General features: G+C 39.3%; 1 protein-coding gene across 3 annotated transcripts in view; it reads left to right on the forward strand.

Moving 5' to 3' along the window:
* The window catches only part of Braf (B-Raf proto-oncogene, serine/threonine kinase), a 114,716-nt gene that overhangs the window by 82,469 nt on the left and 16,939 nt on the right, over window positions 1–15,308 (forward strand). For all 3 annotated transcript variants that reach the window (XM_051151672.1, XM_051151671.1, XM_051151673.1), the window contains 3 exons: window positions 10,104–10,150; window positions 10,846–10,964; window positions 15,049–15,180. In XM_051151672.1, coding sequence (XP_051007629.1) covers window positions 10,104–10,150; window positions 10,846–10,964; window positions 15,049–15,180 — 298 coding nt within the window. The remainder of the gene's footprint in view (window positions 1–10,103; window positions 10,151–10,845; window positions 10,965–15,048; window positions 15,181–15,308) is intronic.

The following is a 15,308-nucleotide window of genomic DNA, read 5'->3' on the forward strand; positions in this document are numbered from 1 at the left end:
CTTGCCCTTGGTATAGTTTCTTCTCTTAATGATATACACTAGCTTACCTCCTCAGAGTCTTTACTCAAAATATCCTTAGCCTAAAATTACAGCCCCTGCAGCTCAGCATTGCCTGAGGCTCCGCCATACACCTGGCTCAGTTAACAGTGTGTGGTACACTATATATCTTGCTGATTTATCTTTTATTTTCCATTTTCTGCGCTAGTGCTAAGGACCTAGCTTTATCTCCAAGGTTAGTTGTTGGTTAGCACATTGTAAGTTTTCATTAAACATATAAGTTAGTCAGGCGGGCTGGCACACGCCTGTAATTCCACCTCTCAGGGAGGCAGAGACAGGCAGATCTCTGAGTTCGAGGCCAGCCTGGTCAACAAAGTGAGTTCCAGGACAGCCAGGGCTGTTACACAGAGAAACCTTGTCTTGGAAAAAAAAAAAGAATACATCAAAATAAACATCATTTCTGTGTTACAGATTAATAGTTGAAGGTTAGATTATAAATGTCCCTAAAGTGAGTGACTCAGATGAAGTTTAAACCAAATCTGAGTGCTCAGACCCTTTGCTCTTCCCATGTCTCCTTGGTCATTTCACTTATGCTCTTTAGTTTCCTCTCTGCATAGATAGAATTCTTGTCCCTTCACCTGCCTAACAAAGGAACATAAAAGTTAGACAACTAGATTATATAAAAATATTCTGGCCGAGCATGGTGGCACACGCCTTTCATCCCACCACTCGGGAGGCAGAGGCAGGCGGATAGCTGTGAGTTCAAGGCCAGCCTGGTCTACAAAGTGAGTCTAGGACGGGCCAAGTCTATACAGAGAAACCCTGTCTTGAAAAACCAAAAGCAAAGCAAAACAAAATTTCTAGTTCTAGTGCTAGTTCTTCATTTTCTTATAAAAACGTATCATTTTTGCTTCTACATTTAGGTCTTTGGTCCACTTCTGATGGCTTGTGTCTGAGGTGGCAGTTGAGACCCTTCTCTTTTTCCCCATATGGCAGCATGTGTTGGAAAGACCATCCTTTCCCCCATTTAGTGACCTTGTTTATAATGAGTATGCCTCTGGTTATGTTTCAGGTGGTGAGTGTTTGATACAGATTACAAAATCAAAGAATAGTGTGCTTTTTGCTTTCCCACCAATGTTATGGAAACATATATATACTTATATTTGTGTGTGAGTGTATATATGTATGTTGTTCAGGCTGGGGTTCTACTTATTAGAAGTTACTAAAGTATTTTCTAACGGGGCATTTACTACTCTCTCTAATGCATGTCCCAATAGGAACTGAAAGAGATACAAAAGTATCATATTGGTGCATTAGAAAATGGTTAATCCATTTCAAAAAAATGTTCATTTTGTGTCATCTAACACTTACTGGTTTAGTTTTTTAAAATTTAGTTGGAGAGTTCAAATTTTACAATAAGACCACAGTAATCAAGACAGTGTGGCATTTGTGTAACTATACACACAGAAATCATTGTGGAAGAATAGGAACCTTGGGTACAGCTCTAATTTACGTATTCTCTTGTTTTGATTTTCCTTAACCAAGGTACTAATGCAATTCATGAAGACAGTTCTTCAACAAACGTTGCTATAACAGCTAGATATTCACAGAGAAAAACTAAAGCATGATCTATTAGATGGCACAGAACATACATTTCTTTGAAGTAGATTAAAGACAAAATCTAATATTTTAAGTAATGAAGGAGAAAAATCCTTGTAGTATAAAGATAAGCACTGATTTCTTAGAACACAAAAGATAAGGGAAATAAGGAAAATAAATGGTTTGAAGTACATCAAATTTAAAATTAGTTTTCCTCCAAAGAGACTGTTAAAAAAACAAAAATAGGGAGAATGGGAGCATACAAAGGATGGGATAACAATTTACATGTAATATGAATAAATTAATAAAATATATTTTTAAAAATATGCCTGGAGATATGTAACTCATTGATAGGGCACTGCCTAGCCTGCGTGAGTTCCTGGGATCAATCTCCAGTATGGCAGGAAAAGAGATGAACTCAAGAAAAGGAAAAGACAAGTCTTAATGGAAATGTTTGAAAATATATCTGGCCAGGTGTGGTGGCACATGCCTTTAATATCAGCACTTAGGAGGCAGAGGCAGGCAGATCACTGTGAGTTCAAGGCCAGCCTGATCTACAAAGTGAGTCTAGGACAGCCAAGGCTACACAGAGAAACCCTGTCTCAAACCACCCTGCCCCCCCCCCCAAAAAAAAAATGAAAGAAGAACAAAAAACAAAATAGCTATTTTCCCTTTTAGGGAATTTATTGAGATGACTCACCAGCTAAGAGCACTGGCTGTACTTGGAGAAACCTGAGTTCAATTCCCAGCACTCATGGTGGCTCACAACCATCTTTAACTCTAGTTTTAGGGGCTCTGATGCCCCCTTCTTGCCTCTGCAGTCATAAGGCAGCAACATGCTGCACAGAAATACATTATGTGCATAACTCTCACACACATTTAGAATTTACTGTGTTTTTGATATGTAAAACATAATGCGCCAACTTTAAGTGCTTAATGACTAGCCAAATCAAGATAAAGAACACCCTCAAAGGGCTTTTCATAGGCAGGCAGGATGGGACAGTGGGTAAGGCAGCCTGCAGCTGAGCCTGACAGTTGGCATCCATTCTTCATGACCTACGTTGTGAAGGAAGAGAGTCAACTACCCCAGTTCTCCTCTGACTGCTACACAGCCATGGGGTACACATACCTACCAAAAATAAATAAATGCACTAAAAGTTTAAGAAGGTGTTTCTTAGCCGGGCGTGGTGGTGCACGCCTTTAATCCCAGCACTCAGGAGGCAGAGGCAGGCGGATCGCTGTGAGTTCAAGGCCAGTGTGGTCTACAAAGTGAGTCCAGGATGGCCAGGGCTACACAGAGAAACCCTGTCTCGAAAAACCAAAAAAAAAAAAGTGTTTCTTCATTCTTACAATTAATATATACCCTTAGACTTAGGTAGCTACTGAAAATGTTTTTTCAGTATGGCTTAGTTTTGCCTTTACTTGAATTTAAAGAGGTACTTATTTACTTTTGCTCAGCCTAAGGACTATAACATCCACATGATGGATGTGTGCATGGTATGAATATACCATTATTTATCCACTTATTGGTTGGAGTATGTGTTGGTTTTGTGTTTTGGCACTTATGTATAAGCCTTTGTTGTTGATTCCTGTCATTGTTTCCTTTGGGTTAGGCAGGATTAGAGCTGCTAATATGCTAAATTTAACATTAGAAGAAATTATCACTGTTTCCCCAAATCTTACCAGTAAGGTATGAGTTTTCGCTGATCTTTATCCTTGCCAAGACTGGTATACTGCAGGTTTGGAAGATGAGCATTCTAGTGGTGAATTGCTAGCTCACATTGTAATCTGAATGTGTCTTCCCCTGGTGTCTTGGGTGTTAAATGTCCGCATGTACTTACTGGCCATTCATTTAGCACCTTTAAGAAAGTGTTTTGTACCCCTACTTCTCCATCCTTTTTCTGGGGCAGGATCTCTATAATCCTGAGATGGACTTGAACTCTTGGTCCTCTTTCCTTGGCTTCTGAAGTGCACAGATTACAAGTGCCATACATTCAGTTTCTGTGGCTCATTGAGTAATATGTTATTGCTATTATTTTGTGTATTGGTGTTTTGCCTGCATGTATGTCTGTGTACCATGTGTATGCCTAGTGTTTGAGGAGGCCAGAAAAGAGTTTCAGATATCCTGGACTAGAGTTAACAGATAGTTGTGGGTGCCTGGAATTAAATCTGGGTCCTCTGGAAGATTAGGGGTTTTTTGTTTTGTTTTTTTAAAGATTTATTTATTTATTAGATATACAGTGCTCTGTCCACATGTACACCTGCATGGCAGGAAAGGGCATCAGATCCCAATATAGATGCTTGTGAGCCATCATGTGGCTGCTGGAATTGAACTCAGGACCTCTGGAAGATAGTCAGTGCTCTTTGGTCCCTATGTCTTATTATTGACTTTAACAGTTCTTCATATACTTTGAAGACTTTGTAATCAGATATATTTTCTTTGTTTTGCCTTCCGGGTGCCAGGATTAAAGGTGTGCACCACACCCTTGGCTGTTGAAAAAAAATTTTTTAAGATTTATTTATTTATTTAATATATATGAGTGCTGTATCTCTGTATGTACACTTGCAGGCCAGAAGAGGTCATCAGATAACATCATATATACATGGTTGTAAGCTACCATCTATATATGTGGTTGCTGGGAATTGAACTCAGGACCTCTGGAAGAGCAGACAGTGCTCTTGACCATTGAGCCATCTCTCCAGCCCTTTGTTTTTTGTGTTTCAAGGCTTTCTCAGTGTAGCTTTGGCTGTCCTGTAGACCAGGCTGGCCTCAAACTCAGGGGTCCACCTGGCTCTGCCTCCCAGTGCTGGGATTAAAAGCATGCACCACCATGCCAGGGGAAAGCAGCTATTTTTTAAATAAAAATAAAAATAGAATTTAGGCTACTCTAAAGCACAAATGAGAAATACACAGACTACCCATTAGGAATTTAAATTGTTTTTTAAATGGTAAATTGTTGCTAACCGAGGTAACAGAATGTCATTCCCTTCAACCTTGTTCCTTTCTACATTGATGTGATGGAAACAAGGCTAAGCTGGCATTATGTCACTACTGTCACACCCATCAGTTCGGGCAGCTGCCAAACTCCACAGAGAGCTAGGAGTCAGAGGACAGAGTCTCAGCTTCCTGCTTGAAGTCTGAGGAACATCTGCGGGATTATGCAGTTAGGGGAAAGAAGACTTTAAGTGCAGGTGCCATAGCCGGCCAGAAATAGTTGGAAAATAAAATACTAACAAATTTAAATGAGCCACTAGAGGCCTTCCCAAATAGACTAATTGACTAGACTGGTTTGTCAGCCAGGTGGTGTACCCTAGTATTTTAGTTTCTTCAAAGCATTTGAGTAGTGTCTTTCATGGTATTCTTAAAGAAGCAAAACACAAGCAGCTGAGTGTAATTGTGTCAAGATTGAATGAATGAGTGTACCTGAGGATAGCAACCTAGGAGATTTCTGACTATATTCTTCTTAAATATGATGAACCTTTTTACCTTTTATTTTTATTTTATGTATATAGGTAATTTGTCTACATGTATGTATATAAGTGCAATACGTGTGTGCAGTGCCTGCAGAGGCCAGAAGAGGGTGGTGGATCCTCTGCAACTGGAGCCCACAGGTGCTTATGAGCCTCCCTGTGGTGCTGAGAAGCAAACCCAAGTTTCTTGGAAGAGCAGCCACCCTCAGCCCTCTCTTTGGCCCCTATGATGAGCTTTCTTAAAAGTAACTGATAGAGCTGGGTGGTGGTGGCACACGCTTTTGATCCCAAGAGGCAGAGGCAGTTGGATCTCTGTGAGTTCAAGGTCAACCTGGTCTACAAGAGCAAGTTCCAGGACAGCCAGGGCTACACAGAGAAACCCTGTCTCCAAAAATAAAAACAAAACAAAAAAAGGAACTGATAGCCAGGTCTGGCAACCAATCCATGCTTGTGTTTTCAGCACTAAGAATATTGAGGCAGGAGAATCACCATAGGCTTGAGACCAACTTGAACTATATACTAAGTTCCTGGCCAGCCTGGGCTAATAAAAATAAAAAAGGAACTGATGTAAGGAAGTTATTAGCATTCTGACCTTTACGGCTTTCTGTTTACCACCTAGCATGTTAGTGCACACCTGTAATCCCAGCACTAGGGAGATGAGGCAGGAGAATTGTAAGTTCAAAGCCAGCTTAGGAAGTAAAATTGTGTCCCAGAATATGAATAAATTAAAAAAGCTGTTAAATGAAGTTTTGGGTTTGAGGTTTGGGGGTTTTGTTGTTGTTGCTTGTCTTGCAACAGTTGTTTGTTTATTTGTTTGTTTTGTTTTGCTTTTATACACTGTATCACAGGCAGAACTAATATTTATCCTGGGTTGGCAGAGATCTTACTGCCTCAACCTTTCAAGTGCTAGGATTACAGACAGGGACCACCATACCCAGCTGAAAACTAAACTTAATAAGTTAAAATTTTAGAGTATGTCTTAAAAACAAAATCCATCTAGCTACAAAGAAGAGAATATACAAACATAGGATCAAGAAAGTATTTTATAGAAGCAAGTCAAGAAAAATTATTGTAGGATTGTAATTAAATATAGTCTTACAGGATTCTTAGAATCAATGTGACTCTTGATTATAAATTTTATGCCTACCACAAGAGAGAATCCCAGTCTAGTTTGTGTTGGTCAGATCGAGTCTAAAGCATCTTAATTGGGGCATCATCTGGTGCTCTCTAAAGAATGTTGAAAAGGTAAATCTTGTGTAAAAGTTTGAAAGACAGAACAAAGACAAACGTTATCAAGTGCTTTTGCACTTGTATGAGTAGATTTGGTAAACACACATTTTCTCCAAGGGAGGACACTAGCAAAAGAATCCTGTCAAGTGTGGTACTTATTTGATAGCACACTTGTTCTTTCCTAATGTTAACATATGTGCACGCGCGCGCGCGCGCGCGCACACACACACACACACACACACACACACAAATTGTACTGCTCTCCTAACATACTAAAAGGGTAGAAAGGAATGGTCACCAAGATAGCTCAGTAGGTCAAGGCATTTCTCACCAGGCCGGACCACCTGAATTCAGTGCTCGGTACCAACACAGTGAGAAGACAACTGACTTCCGTAAGCTGACTTTGAATTCCACACCTAACAGTGGTGGGCGCACATATGCGTGCACTAAAGTAAAGAAATGTATTTAGAAAGTAGGAAGGAAATCCGTTGTAATTATCCTAAATAATGGATATACTTCAGTACTGTGTCATAGTTTATTTAATGTTCTTCTCTTCTTTACTCCCAGCCAACTATGTACTGATTTGACATCTTCCATTGTAATTACTCCAAGCTTAGGGAGTTATGTCTTAGCAGTCATGTGTATAGAACTGTTTAGGGCAGTAGTTACTTTGAAATATTATATGATGTAGCTATTGGGTGTGGCAGCACCCCATTTTTTTGGCTAGGCAAATGGAGTTCCTTTTCCTTCCAGTCTTCCATTATACAGTCCCGTTGTACTCTTTTGCAGTTCTGGTTACAGAAAGGAAATACTAGATAAAAATTAGGAAAGCAGTTTGTACTGTAAGGGATTGAAGCAGCTGCTGCAACTTTGGGCTCTGCTAGGTTTGCTGTAGGTCTCACTAACCAGAATGTCACTGATTAACAATCGGATGTATCTTGATCGATATCTATCAAGTTCCTGACCCTAAATTTTCTCTCTTCAACCCTTCAGTTAAACTTACTTGCTTTATTTTTGCTGTGTTCCTTTTGATCAGAGTTTTGAAAGTGTTTAATGCCGCCCATCAGGGAACACCTTTTTCTTCCCTTCTCTTCATCACGTCTCCATATTTTTGTATATACATCCCATGTATTATTGGGGTGATTGGGACCTATGACCCCTCAACCCCTCCATGAAACAGTGCTGATGTAGACCAAATCTCATGCAGATGCTGTGCAGATAACCAGCACACAGAAGTCAGTCTTCACACAGATCTTCTGGTTTGTTGTTGTTGTTGTTGTTGTTTTTCTCCTTCTTCCTTGGTGGAGATGATGGAGATGTCCTGGTTATAGCTGAACACCAACACTCATTCTCAGCACTTTGACCAGTTAGGAGTCTGCAGTAAGTTACCACTGGCCCTCAACACCTGACCAGAGCAAACAGCAGCACTTATCTTTGGCCATAAGCAGGTTAGAGTGTAGTTTAATGAACACATCATATCCGTTCAGAAAAACAACAGTAGCTTCCTGACTAGAAGGCCAATACTTTTGCTAGGTGTGGTTGCTTAAGCCTATAATTCCACCTCTTGGGAAGTAGGGGCAAGATTGCTGTGAGTTCAAGGCCAGTGTGAGCTGAAGAGTAAAGCCGTGCCTCAAAAGAGAGAATGCTTTTGCTTTGTATTAGCTTCCATATCTACGTGAAGTCCTTCACTCCATTCCAGCACTCTCATTACACCACCTCCTCCCCCCACCCCTGCATTTATTCAAGATCTTCCCATCCTAAAAAAGGTCTTTATTGGCACGGGTTTATCTTCACCTGTTCTTATCTTTTTATGACATTGCAAAAATTACAAAGCAGGGTTAGCAAGATAGCAGTTAAGAATGTTTTGCTGGACTGGTGAGATGGCTCAGCAGTTAAGAGCACCAGCTGCTTTTCCAGAAGTCCTGAGTTTAATTCCCAGCAACCACATGGTGGTCATCTATAAAGTGATCTGATGCCCTCTTCTGGAATGCAGGTGTACATGCAAATGGAGCACTCATATGTTCAAAATAAATAAATTAATTAATTTTAAAAACAAAACAAAAACGCTTTGCTGCTCCTCCAGAGGACCCAGGTTCAGTTCCCAAAACTCAAATTGGGTAGCTCATAACTGCCTGTTACTATAGTTCCAGGGAACCTGTTTTCTCCAGCACCCTACCTTGGCCTTTATAGGCATCTGCACATGTGTAGCTGGCAGATAGAGACATACACATACACATAAATAAGAAAAATAAATCTCTAAAAGTTTTAAAGCAGTTGAGACCTATAACTGACCTCTCGCATTCTTTTGCTTAAGAGAAGTAGCTGTAATGATGTAGCAGAAGCACAGAGCGCAGAGTCATGACAGGATCATTTAGATTGTAATAAATGTTATGAAGGAGGTAGCATGGAGGAAGAGAGGAGTAGATAAAAAAGGGGTTACTTTGGATAAGGTAATTTAAAATGAAATTTTTGTTTAAAAAATAGTTGCAGATCTTAATGTCTTTCTGGAAGAATAAAGACATTTAATAAAAATAAGAAGTGCAAACAGTCTGAACTATTTATAAATCTCTATTTTTAATAGTGTTCATGACATGACTTTGGTTTTATATCCTGATTTTAAGTCAGAACTTAATGTGGTCACTGTTAGATTTCAAAGTCCTTTACATCTGTGTCTCCAGTAATAAGACAGATAACTTGCATCTATTGTAGTTGCTTTGACAGGCACGTATTGAATACTTCACACCTGCCAGGCCCTGTTCTATTCATTGGAAATAAAATCTAAAACTAAAGTAATGCTTAAGGATAATTTAGGAGAAACAGGCATGGTGGCATACAACTTTAATCTCAACACTCTGGGAGGCAGAGGCAGGAGGATTGCTGTGAGATTGAGGCCAGCCTGGTCTACAAAGTGAGTCCAGGACAGCCAAGGCTGCACAGAGAAACTCTGTCTTGGAAAAACAAAAGAAAAGAAACAAAAACGACAAAAAGAGGATAACTAAGGACAGATGACGTAACATTGACTTTAAAATAATATCATGTGGGCAGGTGTGCCACACCTTCAGTCTCAGAACTCAGGAGGCCAAGGCAGACAGATCTCTGTGAGTTCCAGGACAGCCAGAGATACATAGTGAGAACCTGTCTCCAAAAAGATGACATCACCATCATCATCATAGGGTAATATAATTATATTATAGAATAATATACTGTGGCCATTAAAAATATATTATGCCTCCTTTAAAATTAACTGTCTTTACCAAACTTCCGTAAGACTGACGGAGTTTTTATTCTAAATGCAAAGCAAGCCCTAGGCACATGAAAAACAAAGAAAAACAAGGATCAAGCTATTGCATTAATCACTGCGTCATTGCACAGTGAAAGATCACTTTCTACCGGGCCCCTGGTGAGAAGAGAATATTTGCTCATTTAAGAATATGAATAGGTGGAGAAGAGAGGAGACGCTGATTGGGGACAGGTGCAGGAGTGGAACATTGAAAGATTAACTAGTAAGATTTGTCAAGGACGTGAGTAACTAGACTTGACTGACGGAAAGGTTTGTATGTGTAACTAGTGTAAGATAAAGCAGAGTCTCTATATACAACAGGGTTTGGGTTGTATATAATAGTGAAATGTTTCTATAATCCTAAGTTTATCATCAATTATTATGTAAAGAAGTTATCACAATATACCAACTTCAGTTGTATCATTATTTCTAAATAAGTCTTTACACCCCTAAGTATATTCTGTAGATTTTGAGGCCAAAGTCCTACTCAGAGTCTTAACTTGGGTTAAAATGTTTTGTTTTTCAGTTACTTACACGCCAAGTCAATCATCCACAGAGACCTCAAGAGTAATAGTATCCTTCCTGAAATTGGTCTTCGAAGTCTGAAAGCACCCTGACTTTTTCTTCTGCATTTTGTCCTTGTGTTATGTAAAAAAGCTTCATGCTAAGTTTAATGTGCTATAAAGAAAATGAATCAATTTGCATAAGGGTATAGTAGAGCAGGATACAACCTGGGCAGGTTTCTGAATGACTGGGCACTATAGGAAAGTCTGTACAAGAGTTTATCATAGTGGGGCTTTTTGTCTTGTTTGCATTTTATGTGCCCTATAAGGTGAATATTTTGTGACAACTGCTTTATCTCATCAATCTTGCTCAGTAGTAGCTGAGATTTGAAGGTTATGTAACAGTGACATGAGGAAAACAGTTTTTCTTTTGACTGAGCCTATGTAGCTTCCCCAGTGTTACAGGGTACCTGGGCCACAGCAAGTTAAAAGTTCCAGATTTCACAGAGGCTCAGGAAGGCATCTTAGCCTTATGTTCACATATTTTGGGCCTGAGAAATCCATAAAGCAGGTCATATAAGCTAAATAAAATGCTTCTTGTTTAAAACAGGGTTGTTGACTTTCCGAGGAAATATGAATTACTGTATAAAAAGAAAATATTACTACAATATTATAGACACTATCTTTTTTACCTGAATTTTTCAGACTGCTTTCTTTGGAAGGAAAATGAGATCTATTTTTTTTCCTTTACTTACTACACCTCAGATATATTTCTTCATGAAGACCTCACGGTAAAAATAGGTGACTTTGGTCTAGCCACAGTGAAGTCTCGATGGAGTGGGTCCCATCAGTTTGAGCAGTTGTCTGGATCTATCCTGTGGATGGTAAGAACTGAGAATAGTTCTCAAGTGATCACATTCTTTAATCCTAAGCTAGTAACTGCTTACTAGAAAGTCACTGAAAGCTGGGCACACTGGCGCACATCTGTAATCCCAGCACTCAGGGAGGCAGAGGCAGGCAGATCACTGTGAGTTCGAGGCCAGCCTGGTCTACAAAGCGAGTCCAGGACAGCTAAGGCTACATAGAAAAACCCTGTCTCAAAAACAAAACAAAACAAAAACAAAAAAGTTTTTGCAAAATCAGTTTCAGTATATTTTTAAAAATACATATATGTTATAAAATGTTTAGACGTTAATTGAAAATTGTTTAAAATACTTTGTCTGCTGGGTTTGGTGGTTCACCTCTTTAGTCCCAGTACTGAGAAGGTAGAGGTATGTGGATCTCTGTGAGCTGAGGCCAGCCAGACTTGGGTGAGACACTGTCTGAAAATAAAACAAAGACAAAAAACAAAGCTTTATGTTCAAATGGTGTGTATATCCTGCTCTTTTTTTTTTTTTTTTTTTTTTTTAAGTTTGCAGTTTAAGGCTTGTCTTAAGAGACCTATTCTGAGAGAGAGACCTATTCTTAACAGAAAGGCTGTTTCACACTTTTATTCAAGCCTAAATTGGAAACAGACCTTCTTCACACTAGAAAGAACTTTATAATTATGGGACAGTTGGAAGAGGAAGACAAAAGAAAAAGATAGGATATTTTTAGTCAGCCTGTGCTGACTGCACAGGTCTGTCTCTGCTTGTTTCTACTTTGAGGAAGGAGTTCTAAAAGATGAGAGCACAGCCACTGCAGTGGGCTATTAGAGTAATTTCTAGGAATTGTGCTGTGAGCCCACAGTGGTTCCATGTAACCTTTCAGAGGGTCTTTCTTTGTGAAACCAGTTTTCCTCCTGTCCTTCAATCAAAATGCCACACTCCGGCTGATTGAATGTAAAAGCAAATACAAGATTCCAACTAGCTCCTGTTAAGGCAGATATTAGAGAGTTATAGCTCTATTGTCACTAGACTTTCTTTGTTTTTGAAAATATAGTTTTCATTAAAAGTGGATATTCTCAGATGGGCGGTGGTGCACGCCTTTAATCCCAGCACTTGGGAGGCAGAGGCAAATGGATTTCTGTGAGTTCGAGGCCAGCCTCGTCCACAGAAGTAGTCCATGTAGACACTCTGTGGAATCTTCCGTCATAATAGGCACCTTTAAGACATTTATTTACTTATTTATTTATTTATCCTTTTGGTTTTTCAATACAGGGTTTCTCTGTGTACTTCTGTGTTTTCTCCGTGAACTCACTTTGTAGACCAGGCTGGCCTCAGACTCCGATCCACCTACCTCTGCCTCCCAAGAGCTGGGATTAAAGGTGTGTGCCGCCACCACCTGGCTTATTTGGGTTTTTTTAATTTTTTATTTATTGAGATGGGATCTCATTATGTAGTTTTGACTAGCCTGTAACTCACAGTGATCCACCTGCTTCTGCCTCCCTGAGTGCTGGGATTAAAGGCCTGCGCCACCACACAGGCTTATATTTCTAACAAAGATGGCAGTGTGTCCCAAGGAGATAAGGGAGGGGCATTTTTGGTTCTGAAATTGTAGAAGCAGAAATTTAAGACCGATCATTCACATGCCCCAGTAGTGTGTTCAGCAATACTGCAAGGGTTGTTCGAAGTCCAGGCTCTAGGTTTGCTCTTTTTCAAAAGCCTTAGTTTATGTAGTTTGTAGAGTATTAGACAAGGTGTTTTATATTTCCTTCTGTTTTTTTCTTTTTTTTTTTTTTTTTTTTTTTTTTGAGACCCTGGATCAGTGGATTCATCTTTTATTCAACTATGCTGAATTTTAAGAGAACAAGAATAGCTAGTAATGTACTTCATTATTGAACAAATCTTTCATTATGATAACTGCTTTCAGAAAAAATAGGAGGAGCTGGAGAGATCGCTCAATTAAGAGCTCCAGCTGCTCTTTCAGAGGCCTTGGGTTTTAATTCCTTACGCCCAAATGACAACCCGCAACTGTCTGTAAACTCCAGTTCCATTGAATCTTATGCCTTCTTCTGGCCTCCACTGTGGCGCACGCGCACACACACACACACACCCACACACACACACACACAAATTAAAATAAATAGACTTGTTGTGGTGGCAGAGCCTTTAATCCCATAGGCAGAGGCAGGGAAACCTCTTTGACAGCCAGAGCTACATAATGAGTCCCTCCCTGTCTAAATAAATAAATGATTTTTTGAGGATATGGGATACCTATAACCTGAAATAATAATTTGATCATAAACCAGGTTATGTGGTCCTCTGAATTATTTACAGTGGTCTCTTCTACTTTTTTCATATCTTATGAGAGATAAATTTATATGAATTATTTTATAAATTAACAGTTAAAGATCTGTCACACATTTCATCTAAGTAGATGACATGTGACTTTTTGTCTAGCCATCTGCCAGCAGTGAAAGCAAACTAAATTTTAAAAACTGATCTAAACTCTGTTCCTCCCCCACAAAAAAATCTTGTATATGGTTCATTTTATACAATATTATAAACATAGCAGCCGTGAACAAATTGCATGACAAAAACAAGTGGAAAAAACACTCTCCTCCACTGTTGTCCTCTGACTCCCTCTAGGGTCTCCATCAATCTTTCATCGGCGTTTCTTAACTTGGGTGGAAAGCAGGATCATGTGTGGAACTTTGAAGCATAGCCATGTGTGGGTCCCACTCCTAGACCCTAATCTTCTTTATCACGGAGTATAGTCAGCACTAAGCAGGCTCCACAGGAGGTTCTGACTGGCTGCTGCAACTGAGCACTGTTACTCCTCAGGGCATACTGGCCTTGCCAAAAACAGGAGCTTGGTCTTCCTGCTATTTTTGCAACATTTCATTAATACCCTTTACCACTTCCTTAGTTCCTTTCACAAAACAGTATAAGAGATTCAAGGTGAAGAGAGAGACCCTAGTTCTTCCCTGATTAATTGTATTTCATATAAATAAGAAACCGAGTTGTACAGTACAGTGAATAAATTATGTTAAAATTTGGTAAATATGATTTGGTCTTTGTCCTAGAAGCAACAACTAAAACTTCTTTATACGATTTTCTCACAGGTTACCATGTTGTGTGTTTCTTTTGTTCATAAAGCACCTTTATACCATATATTTATGATATAGCTTAAAAGGATATTTGAATTTATTAGTCTCTAAATTCTACCATTATTGTCTCATATGTCCTGAGTTGAGGAAAGTCATTTATACCAGTGACAAGATTTAATTGCTTGTACCTACTCCTAAGCCTTTGTTATTATTGTTGGGTTTTTGGTTTTTTTTGGGTTTTTTTGGGTTTTTTTTTTTTTTTTTTTTTTTTTTGGTTGAGTTTTGGGGGGCGTTTTTTGTTGTTGTTTTGGTTTTTCCTGAGACAGGGTTTCTCTGTATAGCATTGGCTGTCCTGGACTCGCTTTGTAGACCAAGTTGGCCTTGAACTCCCAGAGATCTGCCTACCTCTGCCTCCCTGAGTGCCTCCATAGGCCTATGCCATCAGGCCCAGCCTCCCAAGCCTTTTTGTAAGTGCAAATCTAGTATTTCTTTGCCAATCAAGAATAAGAAATAGAGACTAATTCTGATAAGATAGTCTTGAGAAATAGTAAGGTGGCAGTGATGGTGTTTGCTCAGAAATAGGGTTGCTGGTAAAATTATAAAATCTTAGTAAGCCGGGTGGTGGTGGAGCACGCCTTTAATCCCAGCACTCGGGAGACAGAGGCAGGCGGATCATTGTGAGTTCGAGGCCAGCCTGGTCTACAAAGTGAGTCCAAGATAGCCAAGGCTACACAAAGAGACCCTGTCTCAAAAAAATTAAAAAAAAAAAAAAAAAAAAAAAAACTTAGTAATGTCTCATCCAACTATTTCAGAATTTATACAACAGGGTTTCTCCCCTTTATCTTAGTTGGTTTTATTTCTTTGACCATTAGTAAGAGAATTATATAGTAGAAGATTTCTTTAAATAAGGTGTTATTCTGGGAATTATCATAGTTTGTATTTCAATCTTTATTCAGCTGAAGTTAAGGATAAACTAGAATTTTTCTCTCTTCTAACAGGCACCAGAAGTAATCAGAATGCAAGACAAAAACCCGTATAGTTTTCAGTCAGATGTGTATGCATTTGGGATTGTTCTATATGAACTGATGACTGGCCAGCTACCTTATTCAAACATCAGCAACAGGGATCAGGTAAATGTTCATCATCTCTATGCGCTACATTTCTCATAAGGCTCCGGGTCTACATCACAGGAAAGGAAGGCGACGGGGGTAAACGTGGATGATAAACTCTTGATCTTTGTGATCAACCTAGAAAATGC

The sequence above is a fragment of the Acomys russatus genome, chromosome 10 (assembly GCF_903995435.1).
Source record: "Acomys russatus chromosome 10, mAcoRus1.1, whole genome shotgun sequence".
In the NCBI taxonomy this organism is placed as follows: domain Eukaryota; kingdom Metazoa; phylum Chordata; class Mammalia; order Rodentia; family Muridae; genus Acomys; species Acomys russatus.